Source organism: Lynx rufus, unplaced genomic scaffold (assembly GCF_022079265.1).
Source record: "Lynx rufus isolate CCGP_SWC_20201006 ecotype Redwood Valley unplaced genomic scaffold, mLynRuf1.p SCAF_13, whole genome shotgun sequence".
In the NCBI taxonomy this organism is placed as follows: domain Eukaryota; kingdom Metazoa; phylum Chordata; class Mammalia; order Carnivora; family Felidae; genus Lynx; species Lynx rufus.
In genome coordinates, this window is record NW_025814827.1 from 37,330,001 (window position 1) to 37,357,500 (window position 27,500).

The 27,500-nt window shown below is 39.5% G+C and overlaps 1 protein-coding gene across 2 annotated transcripts in view; it reads left to right on the forward strand.

Moving 5' to 3' along the window:
• The window catches only part of MEIS2 (Meis homeobox 2), a 207,183-nt gene that overhangs the window by 176,585 nt on the left and 3,098 nt on the right, over positions 1–27,500 (forward strand). For both annotated transcript variants that reach the window (XM_047074519.1, XM_047074520.1), the window contains exon 10: positions 26,072–26,130. In XM_047074519.1, coding sequence (XP_046930475.1) covers positions 26,072–26,130 — 59 coding nt within the window. The remainder of the gene's footprint in view (positions 1–26,071; positions 26,131–27,500) is intronic.

A 27,500-nucleotide genomic window follows, 5' to 3' on the forward strand; every position in this document is an offset into this window, starting at 1 on the left:
TGCAACATTACCTAGAAACTTACATCCATTACAAAGATGAGAAAAATTGAGTTTCCCAAAGAGACTTACACAATTTTATACAGATTGATAATGAGAGAAAACACAATTAAACTATACTTCCTTTAGGTTTATAGTGTTTGTTTCTGCCCTTTCATTTATGTTTTTAATTTTTTTTAATGTTTACTTATTTGTGTGAGAGAGACAGAGCATGAGCAGGGGAGGGGCAGAGAGAGAGAGGGAGACAAAGAATCCGAAACAGGCTCCAGGCTCCGAACAAAGGACAGAGCCTGATGCGGGGCTTGAACTCAGGAACTTTGAGATCATGACCTGAGCCGAAGTCAGACGCTTAACCGACAGAGCCAACCAGGTGCCACTGTTTCTGCCCTTTATACTCCAGTAAAACTAGACATTCAAAAGAATAAAAAGGGATAACAGGGGTTACAATGCACAATAAGGTAAAAAAAAAAAAAAAGGCTTTCTTTGGTGAAATACCCCTTTACCACACTGCCTGACATTTTAGAGCCCTTTACAGTTTTCAGGTCACTTTTGTATATGCTGTCTCATTTGATTCTCACGTGTGAGGTAAATGAGGTTTAAGTTATTATTCCCTCTGTAAGTGAGGAAATGCAGGCTCTTCAAGATTTGGTGGCTTGTTCACTGTTGCAGAACTCCTGAGTGTCAGACCAGGGCCAGACCTTCGGTATCTGCTCTGCACCCAAGGGTCTTCCTTCTACTACTTCAGATTCGTTTCCATATGCTTCATTTTCCTGTGGGAAGAGCTCAGCTTAATTCTTTAAGATAATGGAGGCAGCTTTGCCCAAAGAAAATGATATTTCTCAGCCAAAACATTATTTAAGCAGATTCATTTCCATATTAGTCCACATCAGTGACCATGGGCCTCTTTGGATATTCTGAGAGTCTCTCTCCATTCCTGACCTTTGAGGGTGAGATTTCCCACAACTAAGCCCTCACTCTTAAGGACAAACTAAATCAAGTTTTAATTCCCATTTTGCTTTCTTTGGTTTCTCTCTATAGCTGCTTTTCCCTCTGCTTTCTGATCAGTAGTTGAGTCTTTGTTTCTTACTGTTTTAGTGCTGACTATCTGAATGTATTCTGCTTGGCAGGAACACTCAAATTTCATTTTTTTCAGCCATGCTAGGAGGTCACTGATATATCAGTCTTCACACTGTTTTAGGTATGGAGTTATTGCTAAGTGGTGCTGAAATAGGAACTATGGGAACAACCTAAAAGGCAGGGGCACGCTTTGGGTGAAGCAAATTCTTTCCCACTGCGGGTCAAGAGTAGAAAGACAAAGACAGTGGCAAGCAACTTTGAACTCCATAAGTTAAAGGAAGAGACTAAGAGCCTTGTTTTTTTCCTTCGAAAATGATATGAAGATCAATTCCTTGAAATGATTCAAACCACATAAAACAGCATACAGTATTAGGAAGACTGAATCTGGGGTATAGTTAATGACTTCTAAAACAAGCCAAGTGACTATCTCTTGAGCGGAACGTATGTTTACACTTCATGTTCTATCGGAACTGATCCTTTCTCTTTTTATTTTCCATGCTCCTTCTTTTGGCCCTGTGATCGAGACACTCCATGGAGCTACATAGAGTCCTTTGCGTCAATCCTCCATATTTCACAGGCATTGCAGGATATCTTTCCTTGGTGATACCTGTCACTAGGGCAAATGTAGCATTAAAAATTCATTCTACAAGGGCTGCATCCTGGAGAACTTTATAGACCATTTTTGATTAATGAATAGAAAATTTGCTAGATTTATTTGGTTTTTCAGAGTTGAAACTGAACCAGAGGGTTTTTTGTTTTTGTTTTTTTCCCCCTGACTTTTCTTTGAAGCATGCTTTTACCAATAGAAGACAGGATTCTATGCTACACTCCAGCCCTGAGGGTAGGTTAATTCCGAACGTCCACCTGTGTGTGTTGGATTGGTCAGTTCCATTGTAGGTAAAAGATGTAGAACAATATGATTCCACGTGACTTCTGCAGAACTTCCTTTTTTTTTTTTTTTAAATGAAGGACTTGATTGCCATGTAATTTCTGTATTATTTTACCATCAGAACACAGGAGTTTCTGAGAATGTATCCCTTATAAATACTAGGTCAGAATGATATTTCTACTTTCTTCACTTGGTGAGAATGATGAATAAGAGAGCCTCATCTGCCAAAAGTCAGCATGGAGGTCTTTTTACATTTCTGCTCCCCATTTAGAGCTACCATCTCACATGTGCTCCCGTTAACGGAGCTTCAGCTGATTTACTTTTAGTAGTCAGCCATACGGGTTCTAAACCATTTTCACCCTCACCTTCTAAGACTTTTGAGAATTAAGAGAGGTGGATGTAGAAGAAAGGTATGGATTGCTGAGTGCCTGGAACTCTAATCTTCAGCTCCCACTTCTTCTTTTTATTTCAGCATTAATACCCATGCTCCAAACACTAGATATTTTGGCTTCCATTGTCCTTGACTTCAAGGAATCATGAATAGAATAAGTATGTTTTTCTTATATACCTAAATATTTAAAAGAATAATTTGTGAACTCTGAACAAAGGTCCACCTATTACATTTATGCTTATCCATGCCAGTGTGGGGAGACAAATAAAATGCCCTGAAAGTTAAGACCTAACAAAATAGTTGAAAATTCAAGTTATCTCCCCTATCATTTACTTTGTTCCACTGACATTCTAATGGTGGTTGATTCTACATAAAGTAATAAGTACGTGCAATTTAATAACACAAATTTTGACTCTCATCCTCCAGTGTTTAAGTGATAATAGAAATAAGTAGTATGATTGGGCTACTGTACACATAACCTAGAAGATAATTAGACTTCTTTTGGTAACATTGGAAGTTTTTCTAATTATTCTTTCTAAGATTTAAAAAATAATGGGGCTGGCTCAGTCAGAAGAGGTATGTGATTCTTGATCCTGGGGTTGTGAGTTGGAGCCCCATGTTGGTGGTAGAGACTACTAAGAAAATGAACTTTTTAAAAAATAAATTAAAAGTTGATTGTATTTTAAATATGTCAACTATGTGGTTATACTTAATCTTTACAATAAATTTATGAAGTGTGTGTTATCTCCATTCTACAAATGAGAAATATTGAATCAGGTCAGAGAGTTAAGATTTAAATTTGTCTCCAACTTGAGTCTAATACCTTTGTTTGATACTGAGCATATGAGGTAGAAGTATTTGCTCTCTCTGTGACTTGCTTAGTAGTTACCTCTACCTGGTGTGTTCTGCCCCCTTCTATCCTTCCCATCTCCACTTGTCAGAATCCTTCAAGGAGGAGCCCAAAGCCTCCTGTCCTCTTCCCTGTCTCACCCACATTGTGTCCATCCTCTCCACACACCCATGACCCACTGTCCTGCCATTGAGACTCTTTCATCCTGTAGCATGGTCATCTCTTCACTGCTAAATGTCAAGCTTTCTGAGAGCAAGACTGAATCTTCTTCATCTGTGTATGCTTTGCAGTGTTTGGAGGATTATAAACATTGGGAATTTATTTTAGAATGATTTGAACATTTTTCCTTTTAATTCTCAGATGATGTTCTGATGCCTTTCCAATACAAACTGGCCTTCACGTTTCATCCTCAGGGCAACTCTTTTTGAAGTAGGTCATACAATTTATTCTCATTTTATACTTGAGGATAACAAGACACAGAAAGGTTAAAGAACTTATCCAAAACCACACAGAAAGTGATATAGCTAGGGTTTAAACCCAAGTTTCTAAAGCCCACAGTGTTTCCATTAAGTTGTACTGTTTCTATCATGACATAAAACCTAACAGATTGGTGGATAGGTATGTGTCTTGTTTCTTCAATTAAACTAGGAGATCCATAGGGCACGAAATTAATCTCATATCGAGTACCTTTTTCACTTGCCAAATGTGGCCTCTGCTACAAGTTCCTCTTTTGTGTGCCTCCTCATAAGGCCTTCAGTACAATGCCAACAGGGAGCAGACACTGAGTAAATATTTATTCAAGGGGATTAACAATTGTATCTTCTAGAATTTCTACAAATAATCAAAGAGTACTACTAAAAGGAAGGAGTTAAACTAGGAGATCCAGCAGACTGTTTGAAGGGAGACTATACTATATACATAATGGGAACGGGATTCATTACAGGTGGCATAGAGATGAGACAAGCAAGGAGATGCTTCTGTTCTGAACCTTGGCCCTGTGTAAAGAAATCCCAGTTATGTGTATGGCACGAACTTCTCACCATTGTGATAGTTCTCTTCAAGTGTTCTCTTACTCTCTTACTGACCCAAAACTTTTTAAAATTTATATTCCGTATGGTGATGAGTTAGTGGCCGTCATTTTGCCCAGATGTTTCCTTAGAGTGTGGTCGAAGATAAAGATCTGTTGAGGATTTTCTTTGCAGGAAAATTTGAGAAGCCTGAAGTTTTAGGACGGAGTTAGGCCCTGAGTTTGGGGATCCAGACAGACAGGCTGAATAAACAAAGGGAATTCAAATTTCTAAAGTACAAGTCTCGAATAACCCTGCAGAACTGATAAATGAGAAAATTACCTTGGACCTGTGGAATCATTTTCAGAGTGGTAACTTACTTTGTTTTGTCTTCACCAGTTGGGCCATATTCCCATACTCATTTCCCTAGATTTTAAAGATTTTTGAAAATGCTAACCACTGTAAAATTAAATGCACATTCTATATTTTTCCTTTATTATTCCTTAGAACCTATTAGTTTATTAATTTAGGTGAGTGGAAAGTCCTGGTCTAGAAATCAAGTAATTTCCAAGGTTCCATTTTAATGTGTCGGGTCTAAATCCTGGCTGTCTTTTTCCTGCCTGACTGGGAGATATCAGAAAAAGAGTCTGTTAGTACTAAGCAAGCTTGTGATCAGATTGTAATCAAGATGCTCCCTAGTTCCCAGGAGATGTTTCAGCTGCAGGCCCCTCCAGAGAAGACAGTAAGAATGACCCTGGCTATTCCTCATTTCCTAGCCCCAAATTTGTGTGTGTGTGTGTGTGTGTGTGTGTGTGTGTGTGACAGACAGTTCCTCCCAATAAGTCCAAAACTCTCTCCACCCATTTTACCAGCCTTCTACCTTTTCCCTTCCCCGAGTAGCACTGCCTTTCTCACACATAAAATGGCTTTCTTCTCATCACTGTCGCCATTGCCTGAGCCATCCCATTTGCCATTCTACAACTTCCACTTGCTTTTTAATGGAAAATAAGGGCTAGTCATGGTGTGTATGCAAGGTTGACAGGAGCCAACACCACCAACAGTAGGGTGCGTCCATTGATTATGGAGAAGAAGTGACCATCTTTCCAAATAACAGGTTTGGTTTCTGCTTTTCTTCCAACCCATTTCCATGACACCTCCTACTTGAGTTCACTAGGGCCGCCATAGCAAATTACCACATATTGGGTGACTTAAACAACAGAAATTCATTTCTACAGTTTTGGGGCCTGGCAGTTCAAAACCAAGGTGTTGGCAGGTTTGGTTTCTTCAGAGGCCTACACAGGTTTGGTTTCTGCTTTTCTTCCAACCCATTTCCATGACACCTCCTATGTGAGTTCGCTGGGGCCGCCATAACAAAAATACCACATATTGGGCGACTTAAGCAACAGAAATTCACTTCCACGGTTTTGGGGCCTGGCAGTCCAAAACCAAGGTGTTGGCAGGTTTGGTTTCTTCAGATGTCTGCCTCCTAGGCTTACTCATGGCTGCCCTTCTCTGCATGTCCTCACATGGTTATTCCTCTGTGTGCCTGCCTCCCTGGGTGCCTCTTCCTTTCTAAGAAGGACCACAATCATATTGGACTAGGGATCCCCCCCACACACACAGACACAATGGCTTCATTTTAACTCCTTTAAAGACTATCTCCAAATGTGGTTACCTTCTGAAGTACTGGGGATTGGCAATTCAACATATAAATTTGGGGGAACACTGTTCAGCCTCGAACTCCTTTTTTTCACTGTCAGTATATACATGCTGGAAAGGCAACCTAATATATTCATGTAGAACACAGTAAGTCGGAAAGACCTGGATCTCAGTTTCACCTTGGCCACTTACTAACATTGTGACCTTAGGCATATTATCAAAGTTTGTTAAATCTAAGTTTCCCCAACAATAAGATAGGAATGTTGATACTATTACTTCCTAAGGTTTTTGAGAGAATTAAATAAGAGGATACATGCATGATGGCACCTGGGTGGCTCAGTAGGTTGAGCATCCAACTTGGGCTCAGGTCATGATCTAACAGTTTGTGAGTTCGAGCCCCACATTAGGTTCATTGCTCTCAGTGCAGAGCCCACTTCAGATCTTCTGTCTCCCTACCCCCTCTGCCCCTTCCCTACTCAGGCTCTCTCTCTCTCTCTTAAAAATAGATAAAACATTTAAAAGAAAAAAAGGGGGATACATGCATGCACTATTGATTGCCTGGCTCAATAAATGTGCATTATAATTGAGTGAAGGTGAATTGTGAAGTCTTCTTAGAAAAGGAGATTTGGGTTATAGTCAAATTATGGGCATTAACTGGCACCTGAAGTTTTTCACCTAAAATATGAATTAGCTCTGAGTCTTCTAGAGTTTTCACTGTTTTACTCTTTTTCCAAGTCAGAATTTGATGGACTAGGTGGCCTAGAAGAGTAGTAATCCAATAGAGTAGTGATGACCATCTATGCCAGATTTTCCACAGCACTAACTGGAGATGTATTTGCATTGCCCCCATAGGCATACTCAGACTTAGAACATTTGTCCTGATTTTGGGACTAGCCATGGTCATCATAATAAGCATAGCACAGTCTACCACTTAATTCAATGAGTTCCATTTAGTTAAGAGATTAAATCCAATCCAAAGATTCATGGACTGTTTGCTTCACTTCAGTGAATCAGTGATTCACAGTTACTGATCAACCTACTAATACTAATAATCCCATAAATGGGAATGGGCCAACCCCTGCTGGTATAATTATCAGAGGGAGGAGGAGTGGGATGGGCACTGAACAGCCGATGGCTCTTCTCACTTCTGGAGGTGGGGCCCCCATGACAGTATTCAGGTGGGCAGGGCAGGGCCACTGTGATGCCTCCCTGGGGTCCCTTAGATGCTGGGAATTTACCGAGCCCCAGCTGTCAAACAACAATAAATTTTCCTTCAAAATATAAAACATAAATCACTGTTTCCCAAACACTGAAAGGCAAGAAGAAACTAAATCCCCATAATAATGAAAAGAATCCTGTTAATTAAATCAGCAAGGTAGAGAGCTTCCCTCCTAGCACACGGCCCAGCTGAACAGTAGAATACCTTGGAGACTGAAGCTGAAATCCAAGCCTTTTCTAGGTTGCAAGCCAGCATCCTGAGGGAACATTTAGAAGAAAAAAATCTGTAGGCACAGGACAAGTAAACACAACTTTTTTTTTTTTTTTTTTGAAGTTGTACTTGGATTATGTTTATCTGGGAAGGGAAGTTGCAAAACAAATTGTAAACCAGGCTCAACCTATTTGTGCCAACCCTTATCAGATTTGCCACTAGTCAAGGGTAAACTGAAGGACAGGTCTCTGAACTAAAATGTAAAAGCAACTATATGGGATGCTTAGAGGAAGAGAGAGAAAAATGTCATTTCTTCTGATTTTTTGAAATTAATTTTTTCAACCATAGCCTGTTTGGCCCTTGAATATCCTGGATCAGATAGCTTACAATGATTAAGTGTTTACTTCACACATCTTTTTTTCTTTCTTTCTTTCTTTTTTTTTTTTTTTTTTTTTTTGTCTTGTGAAGCTACTGCTATAGATTTGTGGGTTTTTTAAATGCTTGGTTAATTGGCTGGTCTACTAAAAGAGAGTCTGTTGCTGTGGTTGAGGAAAGCTGCAAAAAATAGAGGTTAAGGTTTCTTATGAATCTGTCACATTTGGGAATTGAGGGCCCTATAATATTACTGCCCTCAAGCCACTGATAGCAATTTCTGTTCGCATCAGTGGGAGCCTCACAGGAATGAGAGTCCCACCCTCTCAACCCCAGCCAGCTTTTGGTTTTACTCTCCAAACCAACTCACTTCCACCCATAATCTACTGACATTTAAATCAGTTTTGACTGCCAGAGGAGCGCTTTTCAAATGAACTGAAGCCCATTCACAGAATCTTGAGTTTTCCCTCCCAAACTTGCGGGTATTCCAAAGTACAAAAACTACCCAATTCTCTTCTAGACCTCAACATTTTACTAATCTCTCACATAAGGATTAATTACATACTAGTCATTGCATCAGTGTCTTTGAAAGATACGTTATGCATGTCATAAGATAGATTTGCAGTACATCAAAGTTCACTCAGGCTTATATTTGCCTATAGCAAGGATGTGTTTTTAATCTGGCATGAGAGTTTTCTTATCATCATCTGCATTTTCCTTGTATCACCCTTTATCACACATGCACACATTTGGAAAGATCGTTTTCAGTATTAAAGGTGGCTAGTGCTGTTGGGAGGCCAAGTAGTGGATGTAGTTTTATTTATTATTATTTTTTTTTAGTGAGGTATAGTTTTAGATTGGTAAGTAGAATTGGGTTACAATCCCTCAGCTCCTGCCACTACACCAAGTGCATTGACCTTGGAGGTGAGAGTAGCTAGAAGAAAGGAGTTGCCAACAAAATATGGCTCAACCCTAGCTCTCCATGGCTAAGAAGCAGCCCATGGCCACAATGCACTATCCAGTTCATTTGATTCCTGGGGCGAAGCAAAAGAATGTGGTGGATCCCAACTCACTCCCAACTGCTTCCCTTTGACAACCCCATCCATAGCCTGTCCTCAGTTGGGTAATGGATCATGGTCTGATTTCCTTTCAGTATGGTGTGTGTGTGTGTGTGTGTGTGTGTGTGTGTGTGTGTGTACTTCCTTCTGATCTTTCACTGTGCTTGAAAAGAAAAAAAATCTCCTTAAGGTCAAGTGTCAAGTCAGGAGACATTTAAAGTCACAAGGTACATTTATGAAAAATAAGTCTGTGTGTATAAACTCAGTGTATGTGCATGTAGGCATATTGCAAGAGACAAATTCTGAGGTTTTTACAATTATTATGCTTTTGCATCATCTTTATAATCTTTCCCTGCAGGACTTTAAGGAAATAGTTGCCTTACATTTTGTTATTTGGAAATGGCTGATAGGTGATATTAAATCTGTGTTTCACTGGCGCTGTTAATGAATATCTTCGGTCACAGATATATGAGTGGCCATTATCTGATGAGGAATAACTCTTCAAGATGCTAAATACCTCCTGAAGGCTGGAACCTATGCTTGTTTAATGGAGAGTCTTAAACGAAATATAGATTTTATGCAGATCCAAAATATGTGCCTGGTCAAAAGTTCACTTTTAATTTCTTAAAATATAAGCTTCTCAGCCACATCTATGGATTAGCTTGGAAAAATAACATAGCTAACATTTTTATTGAGCACGTACTCTGACCAGTCTATTGAACTAGATGCTGAGAACAAAGTAAGTCAAAGCTTAATGTAAACAGGTCATTTCAAAGAGATTCCAAAATTCAATGTTCGAAATAACATTAAATTTTGCCTTAATATTTAAATATACCCCTTATTTTCTATATCCCTATGTAATATAACTGCAAAATAGCTTTTCCGCTTCTATGTATGAGTTTTTGAGGTGTGGACAGTGGAAACAAACATCATAAAAACTGGCAAGCCCCCCACCCACCCCCACCAGCCTGGGGGCCATTTTCTGTTTACAGGGACATCATTTTGACACTTGGCACCTTTTTTTCCCCCCAGGAGTAGAATTGGGGGTCAAGTCTAACTGTTAGGAGTTTTCAAAGACAAACTTACAAAAGAAAAAAAAATAAAGTTTGCATTCCTTTATATATTTGGATATGACAGATTAAAAGCAAGGCAGGTATGTAGAGCTGGTCTAATCCCTCACCAAGGTGGCAATCTCAGATGCTTTGATGCTGTCTGGTCGCAAGGCCCCTGAGACTCTTCGAGCAACCAAATTCAGTTGACTTTATGTGGCTTGCCTATCCCTTCTGGTGTTCAAAAAAAAGAAAGGAAAAGGTCCCTGCACCTTCTTGTCTCCTTCCTTTATTGTACAGTTTGCTTTGTTTGTTTGATTTTAAAACTGCCATTATGTGAAAGTGTTGCAAGTATAAATAATTGAGAAGATAACTCTGTAGGGAAACCACTTTCGCTGCCTTTGTGCAAAGGCAGCTCATTATGGCTCTGAGCTGCAGCATTCCATAAGCGCAATTATGCAACATCAGTATGTCGTGGATATTAACCAAGGGGAGTAGATAAGAGACGGGGAAAATAATTCTGTAACTTATTTAATTAAATTTATTTGGTTTTTCAAATAGTTCCTCTAGTGTGTAATTTTCCCGACCACGCCATGGTTGCTGTGGTCTTTGTGGGACTGTTGTTCAGCGTTTGTTTTTTGGCATCCCTCCTCAATTCTGTATGGACCTAAAATGTATTTATATTGGGGTTTAATTTCCACCCAAGGAGAGGTTACCCATGAAAATGGAAGCATAATTTGGTCATGAGGTAGTTATCCCCCCTAGGGCTTATATAGCCAGTTAATATATGTTAATACAGCGAAGTGAACAAAAGGTTAAATAAGTAGGTCAGGCTCCGAACAAGTCCTCTACTGCTTACTTCTGCTTAAACGGAAGGAAAAGCCCATAATGGCGCTTGCCTGACTTCCACCCCCATCATTTTAAGAATTGCTTTGCCAATCCTTCACAGCAAATAGTAATTTTAAGTGGACCAAAACAGAGCTCAGGGTGTTTGCACTCCATGGTAATGATAGAGTAGCTGTGCTCCCTGGAGTCAATAAAGCCCAACAATTGAGTCATTTTTGCCTCCTGTGAGTGAATCACTGCTGTTAGCCTGAATGACAGGATTGCTTATAGAACTGGAGCCCTCCGCCGGGCTGACCTCATCCCGGGACAGCAAGGTTCAGAGGACAGGCAGGTGGTGTTTAACACAGTTATAAGTAAAAGCTGATTTTGTACTTGTACGCTCTGTAAACAAGAACATGGAATTGGTGGGGGCAGGGGAGGGAGGAGCATTTGATGTCTGTCCATGTACTTTTATCGAAAGCAGCACTTCCTTTTTTGCTGTCTCCTTCTCCTTCGCATTTCTTCTACCCCCTTAGCATCCTGCCCCAACCACCTTGTCTGTTTCTCTCCTCCCCATCTCCCACCCTTCATATATGTAAATCTCCAACACTTCCTGTTGACATCAGATGGCCACAGTCCAGTCACACTTCTGATGAATGGAAGATGCAGACGGTGTTGCGGAAAAGAAAACTATCTTACGTTTGAGATTAGTCTTCAGTTTCTAAGAATCATTCTGAAGCAGAGATTTTAGGCATATATAGCCAAATGCTAAACAATAATTGTTTTCATGTCATCGAATGAGGAAAATAGGAAACAGGGAGGGTTATAGAACACATTTCAGCCTAAAATTATCATCTAAGGAGATAGAAAAGGTCTAGAGAACGTTTTCCAGCCCCATCTCTAAACCCCATTGTCAACATTTTGGGGCTCAAAGTTCTATGGAGTAGTCAGGTTTTATAATTTTGGAAGTGGGATTGTGAACAGTTAAGATATAAAAGAAGAACCCTACAAATGGTTCTCCATCTCTAGAATCTGATGTGGGAAAATAGGGCCATGGAAAGCCTTTAATAGGATATTTGATGAATTGTTTGATCAATTGTCGATGAATCGTTTAAAAATACAATTTCATGTAAAAACCAGAATCTTGCTTCAATTTTTCAAAACCTTGGAATGTTTGTGCCCCTAAAATCTTAATGACTAAAGTTAGAAATTGATAGGTAGCATCATTCCTTCTCCGGGGTTTATACTTAAGCGTATGAAAGGCTGTGGCACAATCCGAGCAGCAACACTTTGCGTTCACTTCGTCGCACTCAGTATTGTTGCCTACGCTTATTTGCCAGGACCGCTTCCATTTTAGAGAAACATCTATTGACACTGTAACTCTCAGAGCACAATTTGGGAAAAACTTCGTTAGAAAAATATAATGAAAAAATAGATATTTTCAGAAAGTTTTCTATTCTCCCTCCCTTTCTAAATCTCACAAATCTTTCTCCTTCATTTCCTACTCACTAGTCCTCTGTCCCAACACACACGCACATGTCACAAAAGTCCATTGCCCTCAGTTCCCGTTACTCTCAGCTTATTCTTTCTTCTCAAGATAACCAGACTTATCATGTTCCAATATATCATCTGTTCCCCAGCCTAGAAAAGTCTGATGCTCATTTTCTGCCAAGTCGAGTCCTTCTCTTCCACGGAAGATTTGACTGGCATCTCTAATGCCTGGATGGATTCACACCTTTAAACTAATGCCTCTTGGGGCACCTGGGTGGCTCAGTCAGTTAAGCGTCCGACTTCAGCTCAGGTCATGATCTCACAGTTTATGAGTTCGAGCCCCGTGTCAGGCTCTGTGCTGACAGCTCAGAGCGGAGCTTGCTTCAGATTCTGTGTCTCCCTCTCTCTCTGACCCTCCCCCACTCACGCTCTGTCTCTGTCTCTCTCTCAAGAATAAATAAACATTAAAAAAAATTTTTTTTTTAACTAATGCCTCTAGTCTAGATCTTTAGTTGTTTCTGAATGCACAGATAACCAGACCAGAACCAGGAAGCCAGAGTTATTTCCCATCATATCTCTTCCCCATTCTAGGAAAAATAATTTCATCAGTGATTTTAGCTATACCATTTTCAAAGTGAGGACAAGAAAATCCCTACAAGCTCTTTCTTATATTCTCAATTCTACATCATTTCCAAGGTGGAGGAACCCTATTTTCATACATTCCATCAGTTATCTGTTCAAACATTTTATTGAGGATGTACTATATTCTTGATAGTGTCTCAATAATATAGAATTAAGATGTTCCTTCTCTCTCAGGCTATCTGGTGGGAAGCTAGACAAGTAAATTGTGATGGTGGTATTGAATAAATGCTGTGATGGGCATATTAGCTAGGTGCGGCTGACTGAGGAAGTGCTGTAGAATTCCAGACTGTGGAATCAGGAGAGTTGCTTCACGGAGATATTCTCTGAAGGGAATTTTGAAAGCTGTGTTGACCAGATGACCATGGGGGAAAAAAGGCCAGCCCAGACAGAATGGATAGTGTGTTCCTAGTTAGTTGGAAATATTAACTTTATGCTTATTTTTCTAAAGCTTATTTATTTAAATAATCTCTATACTTAACATGGAGCTCCAACTCACCACCCCGAGATCAAGAGTCGCATGTTCTTCTGACTGTGCCAGCCAGGCACCCCACTTTATATTTATTAATTGCCTTTTTGTTTATTTGTACATTACCTGACTCCAAAGTAAGAATCTGTGGCACTTAAACCGATTTCTAAATTAAATTAGTTTTGGATACAAAATGATGTCACTTTATCTTTACTGTTAAAATGGAGATTATTCAAATGCCATCATTTTTATTTCTAATAGTTAAATTAAACCACTTTAGGAGATTCTGATAGATGTGAAACATGAATATGCTCTAAAATTCTTTCAAATTGCAGTACAATGTGTTTGCTTCTTTGTCTATTGGAGATTATAGCTTGCTGTGGAATGTCAGAATCAAAGGTTGATGTCTTTATTTCTCTGCAAATGGGGGAGAAATCCACTAACTAACCCTCTAAAGCTAAAATATTTAAGGACTAAAACAGATGTGGCATAACTGCTGGTTTGCTATGTCTCTTGTGGTTTATAAAGATATATTTTATGTCTTTTATGATTACGGGATGATGCTAAAAATTTTGTGGGTAATAATACCGTCGCATTGGAAAGACCGCATATAACATCGCTGGAAGAAGATAGAGAGTGCTACCTGGCTGTCAAGTCAAAGGAAAAGATATTTAACTTGTTATTAAGAAAAGCAGTTGGGAAACTTTATTTGGAATTTGGTCTTTGATGTTTGATTATCGTAAATACGAGGACCTTAAGTCATACTGTTCATAAATAGATTTTTTTTTGCTTCTTGACACAGCGGGATGTGTTTTAATAATTTTCAGGGGTTATTGTTAAGTACAAAGCTGTTAGAATCAGGGTTTCTTTTAAATGACTTAAAAATATTTTAGATCTTTGATTTTTTTTTATTCCTTTGGCACCTGTACTAGATGCCGATATGAACTGGTTAACTAGCATTTGGTTTAAACAGAAAGACTGAAACCTATCTGCCTATTTATGATATTTTTGTTTGTTGGATCTTTCTTAATATTACTTGACTTTCTGTGTTTTAATCTCATTTTATCATATTTTGGGTTGAAGCCACTCCAAAGCTTAACACCTAGGAGATTTCTCACTTTTGGTTCCCTTTAAAAGTGCTAAAATCTCAGCCTCTGAAACAAGAGACCAAGCTACAATTTAAAGAAAGCAGTGGTATTGATAAAGGGCCCTAAGAATGTTGCCACCTTCTGCATGTGCCTTCTGCCACATCCTTTCTTTTAAACCAGCAGGAGAATTGAAAGAAGGATAAGGGCCTGGCCCATCCAAACACTTCTGGCATGCCAAGCTGGCCTTCTGAAGTTTCCCCTGCTGCTTTAGAAAAAGGAGCCCCACAGACAAATGAAAGAGCCACGGGGACATTCACATGCATAGCACCTTCCCTCCAAAATGCCAAGTGGCTTTAGATTGCTGGTGTTGGGGTGGTTTGGCCCGAGATGAAGAATAGAGCCTAGAGAACCATTTGTTTCCACACCATTTTGGGTGAAGTGCTGTATTTTTCACCTTAAAAGGCCATTTAAAAAGAAAAATATGGTTTGAGAGGAGGACACAATTTGGAAGCCATCACACTTAATGGAGTCCCTTTTAAATGTAACACTTTGTCCTATCAATTCTCTTCTAAATTAGTTGTCACTACCTAGAGAAAACCTACCCTTGATTGTCTTATGCTGTTGCTTAAACACACATGGTCTCCTGTATGTATTCTCCTCTATCCAATTTTTAAAACTCTCGTAAATTCTGTCACTAAACTTACCCTTGTTAAGGATGGAATGGAATACAGCTTGCGCACACAGAGTGACCGGCATGTTATCACCACTGCCATCTACATCTAGTCACACAGATTACCTCAGCATTAAAAGAAAAAGCAAAGTAGGCCTAATAGAAAGAAGGCCATGGCCACAGGCCACAGAGGTTTTTACTGACAGTTGACTTAGCCAGCCATTTCTAGATTGGACTTTGTAAAATCAGAGGATACAGGAGAAGGAAGGAATTTTTAGAGGCAGCTGGGCAATTTATTACATTTGTTTGCACAGCTCTGGGATATTCATATAGTTTTGGAGTTTTGAAGAGATTAGAAGGTTCTGGAATAGAGTCATTTCTTTCTAAACTTTTACTCTTCTTTTGTCCTTTGTCTTGAGTGGCCTGCCTAGCCCCTCAGCCTCAAAGTCCCACTATCCACTCAAAGGTAACATTTGGAAAATTGAGCTTGCCTCTCCTCACCACCACAAGTAGGAATTTCTTCTACATTTCCAGTTTTCATCCACAGTATACCATAACAGGCTAAAGACAGATTCTCAGGTTTATGCTCTTGAACATCTTCCATACTTGTATTTCTGCTTCACCATCTAAGTAGAATTCACCAGTTTGCCAAGCCAACTGTCCCTCATGCTTTTCATTTCTTTTTTTTTTTTTTTCATGCTTTTCATTTCTATCACCTTCATCTGTGCTCACTTTATCTCTCTCTCTGCTTGGATCAGACCTTTCTACCTTCTCAGCCTCTACCTTGTCCATCAGCATGGCTTCTCAGGCACCATATTTTTGTTGTTATCCCACTACTCATGAACTTCAGGGATTCGATTTATCACTCAAGAACTTTCACTAGAGGGGCGCCTGGGTGGCTCAGTCAGTTGAGCGACTGACTTCAGCTCAGGTCATGATCTCACAGTTTGTGAGTTCGAGCCCCGCATCGGGCTCTGTGCTGACAGCTCAGAGCCTGGAGCCTGCTTCGGATTCTGTGTCTCCCTCTCTCTCTGCCCTTCCCCCACTCATGCTCTGTCTCTGTCTCAGAAATAAATAAACATTAAAAAAATTAAAAAAAGAAAGAACTTTCACTAGAGGGGAGAAATGGGGAGGTGTTGGTCAAAGGGTACATACAGACTTCCAGTTGGAAGAAGAATAAGTTCTGGGGACCTGCTGAACAGCATGGTGACTATTGTTAGCCATACCATAGAATGTACTTGAATGTTGCTAGAAGAGTAGATCTTAAGTGTTCTCCATCACAAAAAAGAAATGGAAACTGCATGACATGACAGAGGTGTTCGCTAATGCTAATGGTGGCTATCATTTTGCAATATATATGGTTATCGAACCAACACATTATATCTTAAACTTACACAATGTTATATGTCAATTGTACCTCAATAAAATTGGGGACAGTGGGACATAGAACTTCCACCAGTTTGTTAACTCTAGTCAGCTTTTCTAAAACCAGGAGCCAGTCTGAATTCAATTCCCTTGCATAAAATGGGCCCTAGTCTGCCTTAGTGTCTTTGTAAGCATGCCATTTCCTTATTTCCTGCCTCTCCAGTATTCTATGCTCTTTTAATCTGATTCAACTTTCTTCCTCCACAAATTCAGTAACGAACTTCCATCTGACTTTTCAAATGGCCCTACCCTATTCACACCTATTTACCGTGTGGTAAATTTGTAATTTGCAATTATTAGGTATTATAAAATTGTGATTTTCAGTTGGTTTCTGTGGGTGTGAAGAGTAAAACTCTTTAAAGGCATGCACTGCCTTTTGAAAATTTTAAATAGAGAGTCGCATAATTATATATTTATGTGTTACATGTAATTTCTTATATATGACCTTGTATTGTGTCATTAAACTTGTGTTTTGTTAAGTATAGAATGAGGAAGATTTTTACATGGCACGTGTACAGATTACTATGGACCTTAAAAATTATTCATTCCAATTTTTTTAGGATGGAAAAAGGATGAAAATAGGCCTTACGTAATCCCTGCTCCCCTACACCTTGCTTTCCCTTCCTACCCACTATTGTCCACTCTCCAGAACCCAGTCTCTCACTGGGATACACACACACTCCCAGAGAAAGCATCCTACTAGTACAATTCCCTGAACATTGAGGAGGTGGGTGCTTAGTAACTTTTGACTGACCAAAGGGCAACATAGCATAAAACAAGAAATGAGGCTGACAAAAATCTCTATTCCCTGGAAAGTGAAAAAGGTAGAGAAGAGAGCAAACACTAGAACATAGCAGGCATGACCCAAGTAGACACAAGGAGTTTTACCAACTGTTTTTTTCTCCTTTGTTGTCAGCATTTCCACCACCCACAAAATTCCTGTCTTTGACCTATGTGACCTATGTGGTTAAATATCCTAGAGTCAATAACTCTTTCATATATATATATATGTATGTATATATGAAACAGATATATACATATATATACATATATATGATATACAGATATATACATATATATATACACAGATATCAATATGTGTGTGTGTGTGTGTGTGTGTGTGTGTGTGTGTGTGTATCTTTCTTTCTTCAGCACTAGCACAGAAAACCTAGCCAGGTATTAGTCTCTGGCAAAGTTTATTGCCATATGTAGGTGTGTGCACGTACATGTACATATACATATACACATATGCACACACACATACATGTACATGCATCCATATGGCTGATGACTTCTCACAGTTTATCTCAAGGCCATGTTGTTTCATGTTCTACTCATGTGATAGGACATCTCTGACCTGACAGATTTATCCGTTGAGAATAGGATTAAGTGTATGCAAAATTCTTAGCAAGACAATGTGTATGGCTTATGTAGATTTTGTTGATTTTCTTCCTTATATGTTACTCAGAAAGCCCGTGTCAGTATAAATCAGGGGTAATGAAATCAACATTATGGAATCTTTGATATTACATTTGCTAAAGCCTTTCTGGATGTTCAATTCAGCTCTTAATGATTTATACTATTGACAGCGGATAAACATTTTTGATGGATATGTTTGCTCACAGATTTAAAAAACATCTAATCCTTTTTTCTCTTTGATTTAAAGAGTGCAGTGCTATTGGAGAGGAAACAGTTCAAATGTGGTCATCGCAGGTTGGTGGCACCAAAAATAGAAATTCACTTAGGGTAAAATTTGCTGTCAGGAAAAAATGGAGCATTCTTTCTGAACTCAGGAACGTGTGGTTCATGTGAGCTTGCTTGTAGATGGTTGCTACAATAAGGCTTCTTTCATACAGGTGTGTTTATGCCCCAGGCTTGCTGGCCACAGTCCATTCCATTTACAGAAGCTGAATTAAACAATAACTACCGCATTGCACAAAATGGCGGTGGGGGGGGGAGTGGGGGGGGGAAAGGTGAGCGTCAAAGGAGATGCCTGAGAGCTTTGTTAGGGCCAAGAAAAACCCTGTTGCAGTTGTCAGAGCTTGTTGATGTTGCTGGGAACGGCACTTTTTTTTTTCTCCTGGATTTTGTGGTTCTGCCTTAGGAAAGAAAGTAAAATAGAACGGAAGAACAAAGTCCTACTCTATAAATCAGCAGCTGCTCCTTGCCAGATCAAAGGAGTGACATTTTTGCTCCTGGACTACTTGTCCACTTGAGGGCTTGACAGGCAGCTAACAGCTGGCCTGCTAGACTGTATGGGAGAATCAGCCTACATCTTCTTCTGAGCAGATGACAAGCTAATCAGAGAGATATCCATAGCAGAGGGCATGTGAGTGCACCTTGATCTCCTCAAACATACCTAATACATAATTGCTAAACAGCTTGGTGCATTTTTGGCAAGTTAATGCTTAGGTAGTTTCCACTGAGAAGTAGGATAAAGAATTAATACTTCAATCAAAGGTGATCATGAAAGCTAAAAAGATACTAGATTTGTTGGGATCTTCTCCTCTTAGAGTGAATTAGTAAATGGCTAGGAACATAATGAGAATTGGCTTAAATGTGTGTAACTGATATCAAGTGACTGGTTGACTTTTCAAAGCTCAGTCGGGCTGTAGTGTTTAGGTAGATGAACAGGTACTGGGTAATTGGTAATGTGAAAATGATGACTTCTGCTTTCTATGCTGATAGAGTTGAGCAAAGTTATAGATGTTCTATGTCTGCAAAAGAGTTGTTTTCAGAAGCCCCATAAGGTGTGTCGCCATACAGATCTGGAATTTTAATGTCAGTAGTAAAATTTCCAAAGTAATTCAGTTTCTAGTTGATTTCCATCTGCCATTAATCATGTACAGGATGAGGTAATATATTACAACTTATATCTATTGACTTAGTATTTTATCTTTAAGAGGATAGATCCTTGATATGAATAGCTAAGGAAGTGTGCGTGTTTTCTCCTCCCTTGCTTTCAAGTGGCTTTGAAGGATCACTTTTATAGTCAGTGATAAATAGCCACATATGAATAATCTGATGGCATTCTGTAAGAATAACATTACTTCAAAATCATAACCCGCTGGGATGTTTTGTTACATGCCCTCAAGTCTGATTATACTTATGGAATAGTGTTTATTGTTGCTCCATATTATAAGGGAAACAAAAGATAATTCCCTATCGTAGAGAAAATTTCCCAAATACTTTTATTGAAAAGTTTCCACTATTGGCCATATAAACCTTAATCAGATAAGATGCCAAATTATCCAGGTCACCTTTGAAATTTAATTATAAAAACAATTATACTTCTTATTAAAACTCAAACACTACAGAAATACATGTAAAAAAAGAAAAGAAAGAAAATTCTGCCATCTTCTTTCTGCCCATCCCAGAGAGACTGAAAGGTAACAGTTTCCACAAAAAGCATTTTATTGGCCAAACTTTTCCTTTAGGAAGTATGCATGGAATAAAATGAATTAAAATTATTATAAATTTTTGTTTGCCCGAGGCAAGGGATTAAAAGACTATTGAGCTCTGAGATAATTTAAGAGAGTAATACATGCATTTTCATAGCTAAGTTTCATGCTTAAAAGTTGATCTTTGTAAATTTCTATTCTTAGGAAGAAGGCCCAATCATCTATTTGCTATGTGATCTCCAGCAGGACCTCTAAAACTTAAATGTGTATAGATCACCTGGACCTCTTTTCAAATCCTAATTCAGTATTCAGTAGTGCCAGGGTGAGGACTACTCTGTTTCTACAGTTCTAACAGACTCATTGTGATGTTGATGTGACTGGTCCATGGGACACACTTAGACCTGCAGGTGTGGAGAACCATTTTAGAGAGTGTGATTCCAAAATAACTTGCCCCACTACCCAGCCCCCCAGCAGATGCCCACTACAGTGTCTAAAATCCCCCCAGGGCATTATACATTTAAATTAGCTGTGACCTTGGGAAAGAACTAGCACATGGACACATGATACTTGTAAGAGTAGAACACATGATTACCTCTCTTCAGTTCAGCATGGATTTGCTTAATAGTCACCCACCAAGTCTTAATTATTTCCTATGAGAGGACAGAGCTCTTTAGGAGGGGACATTGGGTAGGTGCATTTTGAGTGTAAGCTAACATTTAATGAGCTCTTACTATGTGTCAGGCACTGTGCCAAGGATTTTACATACAATATCTTCCTTAATCCTCAAAACAATCTGGTCTCAACCAGTGCCCTGTTATAGACAGGAAACAAACAGAGGCCTGGAAGGTTACGTAGACTTGACCAAGGTCACACAGCAAGTAAAGGGCAGAGAATATGAGCCTACCCTCTCCATCACTTTGTTCTATGGAGAAGTCTGGAATATGAAACAATAATTGAGAAGGGTTTGCCCAAAGTAGGGTATTTTAGTAAAGAACCTATGTAAGCCCTGTAACTTCAGGGAAGAATGAGGTAAAAGAATATTGAAAGAACACATTAGAAGGTCATTAAAGATAAGTATTAGCTACTTAGAATTTTGTCCAGAGCCTTTTGTGTTCAACTTGAATGTTCCACTACTCAAGGCATATTCCTAAAGCTGCAAAATGTTTGTGATTCCGGATTAGCATCATGTGTTCATGTTATAAATGTATGAGTAATTAGTTCATGCGTTTTCAGAGTTGTAGACAAGTCTAGTATCTATCAAATTCTAAATTAATCTGTAGCTTGAGGAAATTATGAACTGTGAATGTGTTTCTGAGTGGCCCATGAATTTCATTCATTTACCTTACTTTGCTCACAGTTGTTCGTGAGAAAAGATCCATTGTGTGGCCATCAGTGAAAAACTCATGGCTACACCATGACTCAATCATTCATGTGCCTGAGTACATATTCAAAGACATTAAGCCTGCTTAATTCACCAATGTAACCATTTCAGTGAATCTTACTGAGAAAACCCCACTCTTAGCCATGACCAGAGCACAGAAAAAAAAAAAAAAAACAACTTGCTTTTTGTGTGTGTGAAGAAAAAAAGTGAAGAAACTTGATAACTGATTTGTCAAGGTTGAGGCTTCATTGTATCAGACACCAAGCAGTAGCAAGCTTTGTGAATAAGCACCCTCACTGATGAGTCCCATGGCTGGGTAAAGTGGAGAAGCAGAACTTCTTCCTTTTTCAACAGGTCCCCAGTCACCAAGCTGCTTATAACACCTCTTCCAAGATAATCTGATCCCTCTTGTACAGTTCAGCCCCCTTCCTTGACCAGACCCATCCATGTTTCCATGCATGGCTTCAGCGCAGGGATCCTTGGTTTCTCCTCAGAGCCTTCAGGGCTGGCGGCTTTCCAGGTGACTCCACAGAGGCCTACATTTTCTAATAAAAGGAATGCTGCCTAAAGAAGTTGGTTACCAGGTGTGGCATGAAGTTAGTGAACCAGAAAGAAGGGATTTATCAGTCATTTAAAAAGAAGGGGAGGGAGGGGGAGAAAGAAAAGGAGAGAAATCAACAAGCAGGAATGACACCTAAGCCTACTTCTATCAATCTGAAATATGCTTTGGAGTGAAAAAGCTTTCAAAGGAAAACCACGATGGTCAAATTTCAGTTGCAGAAAAATATGCAAAGTTGAAAAGTTTGGCTCTTCTGTGGGGACCGAGGTGGGGATCGGAGGCGGGGAGGTCTCCAGGAGCTCTCTCCTCCAGTAAGACGGCAAGAGGAGATTTCAGTGATATTTTGCTCTCTTGCGTTTTCTCTTTTTAATACGTTCTTTTCTCATCTCTGAGTTGACTCAAAAGGGCCTCATGATTCTTGGAAAGTCATTGAATTTATTTCTATAATTGAGTTATTTTTAAGCTAACAGTCAGTGTATGATTTTTAAGAATCGCACATACTAATGCATTTTCTATTTTTGTAAAATTTAGCGAGAAAGTAGATAGTCTTAGTAGATACTCTCCCGAGTCTTTGTGTGAGCCTGGGTACTAACTTTGTGTTCAATACAAATCAATGGAACTAGTGCACTTTAGGGCACTCATTCCCTATGGGAGTCACTAATGGAATTATCTGTAGCCCTTAAAAAAAGTCACAATGAGGCTAATGAAAATTTTTTCTAAGTGAAATCTGGATAAGGCACTAGGCTTACTGGCACATTTTATTTATGGCATTTATCATATATGGCACATTTTGCACACAAGTTTTACAAATCTCAGAATGTTTTTAAGAGCTATTTAATTTCTAAAAGACTTTGTAATTTCAGGTTAAATTGTTTATACCAATAAAGAAGTGTATCACATGTCCTCAACTTCAGAATCATTCTGGGATGACATTAAAACTTTAGAAAAATTTTTAATATCAGATACAGATGAGAAACTTAACAGGCTTTGAATTGGAAATAACTTGTGGGGGTTTTCATTAAAGTTGGGTGCAGCTTGCTGCATTTTGGTTAGTTGGATGTCTTCAGCAATTTTTCAAATGTTTTGGGTTTGGCAAAGTCCAAAATGTTTTTGCCAAGACCCTCTTTTCCCCTTATTTTTTAAACCCGTGTGAAATTCAAGGATAACTTAATCCATATGTGTCTGATTCATTTACACTTAACTCATCAAAATGTTATTTTGTAAGACCCATTTAATATCCAAAAAAACCTTTTGAGCCTTTTTAAGACAAGTCTTTTGTCTTTGAACCAGTGAGTTGCGTTTTTCCATCTGAATGGAGCTTGGACCTTAAAAGATTGAAGATCAGTGTATTTTCAATTTTAGAGTCTTCACATTTTAAGTAGAATCAAAACTTGATATTCTGTTTACTACTTGAGCATTGAATAAGGTCATTTTAAAATATAGATCAGAGGAAGTGGAAAAAATTTCTTGTCATGTAATTTAGGGAAAGGTTGCATTTGGAAATTTTATCTTAGTAATACTAAAGAAATAAGTACTCCTAGTCTGAATTTTTAAAATCTATAGTTAAATGTCTCCACTGTATGTACATTGATGTGTTTTCTAAGAGTGGCCTGCAGATCATCAGTACAGTGGGGTAATTGCATTTTTCTCGTGTTAAATTGTTCTTAAAGTCAATTCATTCATTGGTAATTTTGATAACAACATCTATGGTGTTTGTAAGATATCCCAAGATCAGGGGAGTTGACAATTGGCAGGAGTTGTAAGTTAAGAGATTTCTGAAAAATTGGGGCCCATATGTTTTTAAAATTCTGTGTGATTTGAAAGAATGTGGTAGAATTATGATCCTGGCAAGATAGAACGCTATGGATCAAAAACATTGTTTGAGAACAAAAATTCAGAGAAGCTAAATGGAACCCAAGTGAAAAAAAAAAAAAACAAAACAGAATCTCTATGACCCTTTGTAAAAAAGGATCTAGTTGAAAACCTTCAGAGGCTTCTATGCATATTTGTTTAGCAGAACCGGGCAAAGAAAGGCCATCGCCAGAACTGCTAGTGAACATCCAGTCCATGCCATGGTAACTAGTTGAAAATGTAATACCGGAGTGGCATCTCCAAGTTCAGCGCTTCTATAAAGACCTGCTAGCACACAGAATGCTTTTTTAATGTTCTGCATTGTTGTGTGTCCCCCATTGAACACCCTTTTGAGCGGACCCCGTTTTTACTAATGTAAACATTCTGACGAGTATCCAAAGAAATGACCTTTGAGTGAACCTCTAACCTTCCCCGTAATTATTTGTTTGAAGACAGTGTGGAGTTCTCCTGCTGAGAACTAAGAACCATGATGCCTTGCAGCTCTGTGAGGAAGGGAGTGTTTGGGGGAACTGGGGAGAAAGACATAAATAAGGGAACAACCTCCAGATGTAAATAATAAAAGAGTAAAAGGGTAAAATGAAAAAGGGAAAAAATTGCAATTCATTTTACCTAAAGAGTTGGCCTGTAGGAAGAAACAAAACCAGGATCAGTAGCACATAAAAAGAGGTGAAGCCTCTGCCATGTGTGTCCTCCATTAGAAACTTCAAGGAGGAAAGAAAAGGTTTCTCCAGGCTCGCCTGAGCATCTCAGTTGGTCTTAAGCTGCACAGATAAAACGAGTTCCTGGGGGTGAGAATTGCAGGTCAGTCCCCCTTGGTCCCCGTAAAGACAGTGGGGAAAGAGTAGATAATTAAGTTCTTTTTCTGATTTAAGGGATGCTTCTGGAATGCTTTGTGATCTGGTCCGATATTCCTCAGTAGCACTTATGTTCCAGGTGGGAATACATGTGCAGTTTCAGCTCTCCTTTTGTTTCCACCTCCCTGAGTCCTGTCACTTGTTTCCCCAAACCTTGAGAGGGTGTAACATTTTTGACAACTGAGCTGTACTTCCTTAAGTAATAAAGAAGTTCATTGTTTTGCAAACAAACACCATATGCAAAAGACTCCTTTGGTTTTCTTGCAGCTGTTATTCTTCAGCCTAATTGTATTCCCTCTAGAATGCTCACGGGAGGCCGAACAAGTGTGGGCTGCTGTCCTCCTAGGAAGGGACTTCAACTCCTTAGAAACACAGAGCTGCCAACACACACTAGAATTTTTCTGGCTAATTTCAAAGAATGGGTTTTCAGTTCCTGCCTGTGGCCCCATGCAGACTCATTAATCACGAAGTCCCTTGCACTTAAGATTTCAAACTGGAAATACTGGGAAATGTTCTAAGTGGGTGTATTTTTAAGGAGGTGCTAGCTATGTTATAGGCGGCATGCCCTCCCTCCATGCCCCCCACCAGATGCACGGCCAGTGAGTCCCGTGCATCACTTCAAATGTGTGGGCAGTGCACAGCATTAAAAATGCACAGGGACAAGGGTAACTCGCAAATGGTAGAAAATTGTTTTGTTTTTATTAAATTTGGAGAAATAAAGGAGATTTCTTATCATCTTACTCTGTTTGTACATGAATATTTGATGGGCATTATTAAACATTAAAGTAACATGAAGTAGGCACTTATTTTTGGATTTCCAACAAAATTAGATCCAGGCTTCTAGACGAAATAACTGCTTCTCCTTTACATTCCTGTGATTCAGCCACCACCTGATTTGAAAACGTTTCTTGGGCCCTAATATCAACCATGTGTACCTGAGGCTGGGTCTTTCTAGTGGGTTGAAAGGTGGCTGGGTTTATGGTTGGCAGTTACCTTATCCCTGCCCTGGGTGTCCCAGCTTAGACTGGAAAGGCCGCCCCCAGCTGGCACTGACCTCTAAATGACCCCTAACTTTACAGGCTTAAACTGCAGGAGTTGCCAAAGAGCAGAAGTCTTTCTGGCCAGCACTTATTACTGCTGCGTTGGTGATAAAACTTCAGACAGCCTAATTGATGGCTTTGCTGACCTAACAATACCTTGTGAAAGCAGAGTGCCAGAGCCTGGTCTCCATTTATGACCAGCTGCAAGGGGAAGCTAGGTCTCCCTATGATGGGGAGTTTAGGGAAAGGAGAAAAATCTTCCAGCCCGTGAACTTTAACCAGATTCCAACTTGTTCAAGAAGCAGAAGCACGACTGCAAATTAATAGATGTTTGCTCAGGGAAAACTTGATTCCCTCGCTGAGCCTTTGTCCGAAAGTCAACCCCGACTTGGTTATCAGATGATGGAGATGATCCAGTCAACTGTTTCTGAACACTGCAAAGGGAAAACTGCCTTTGGATCAGAAAGATAATTCTCGGGAGATGTTTGACCACGTCATGTCCTCCGCAGCGTTTGTGCCAAAGTGCTCATAGGGTGCAGAAACTGCATTGGATGATTGGACTTCTCTGTTCTATTTCAGGTTTATTAATGCCAGAAGAAGAATAGTACAGCCCATGATTGACCAGTCAAATCGAGCAGGCAAGTTCCGACTAGTATCTGCATTCGTGTCCCATAGGCACAGATCCTCATCAAGTTATACTCTAGGAGTTTCATCACCTGGTAAATAAATGCTTCCATCAGGCATCCTGGGAGAATTTTTTTTCTAATGTCCCCAGGATTGCACTTAGGAAGCAACTTCACTAATTGGTGCTAATTGGAGATTTCCCACCCTGACTCCACTGAAACTGCTTTTTATTTTCTTTCTGAATTGGTAATTGGGCACAAGTATTAGTGCCACAAGCAGTTTGTTTGACTGCTAGCTCTGGAATTACTCATTGCTTGTCTGCATCAATCATTAGCACACGTTTTCTTGTTACCCACAATTCCTTGGTGTTCACGTGGCTTTCACTCCTGGAGCATCCCCTGTTCAGTTCATTGTATCCATTCGTTTGCTTGGACTGTTCATAATATTCTATTGGAGCCCAGCTTGCCGCTTTGCCAGCGTTATTTTTTAGTACAAGATTATTACCTTTGTTTAAAATGCTTCCCATCCATCCCACTAAAATGCATGTGGCTTTTTCCTCACGGTAGCCCCTTGTTTCCCCGAAGCACTTATCAGTACTCTTGAGCCATACCCGTGAAGTCCTCATCATTCCACCTTGAGATTTCCTTAGTTCTCTGAGGCATTTCGGTGTCCCGCAAGAAGGTTTCTAGGAAAAAAGCGTATTTTCCTTGTGGTGATGACTGTTGTCACTAACAAGAGTGTCAAACTTGGAGACTGAAACCGTGGCCTCAGTTGAGAGAATTTAAGAAAAGTAGTTTGCTCTGGCAAAATTGTCCCGGTAACACTGAAATGTTGTTCCACTAATGGAGATCAGTGGGCCTGATGAGAAGAATATAAAATAATTGAAATACTCTGTTTACCATGTTTCCATTTGCTTGGGTTTGAGTAAAAAGGCCAGTGTTCAGTAGGGTTTGTTTAACCTCGTAAAATTGCGCTCGAATTTCAAATGTTTGCATCTGATGTGAAAATATTTTATTAAGCCACCCAGACATGGCAGGATCACAAAATCTTGGCTAAGTAGCACGTTGCAATATGTATATATTGGCTACTCCCCATTTCCCTGCTCTTCTTCCCCATAACTGAGAGATAAGTAAAGAGACAAAGGCTGCTGAGGATGACGCGCCTGTTAAGCTGGCTGGCGAGGTCTGTCCTCCAGAACTTTTTTAAAGCTACCCACCCACCTTGACTCAATCCTAGAACCGCACAGACAGACCACACCATCTCCCCACCTCCCCTCTTGCAAGCGCCAACCACGTTGTTGCTGTAACGTTTCAGTGCTTCAGCGGGAACAGTTGCTGATTGTTTGGTATATCTTTTCTTCTTTCTCCTCTGTGTCCTCGAATGA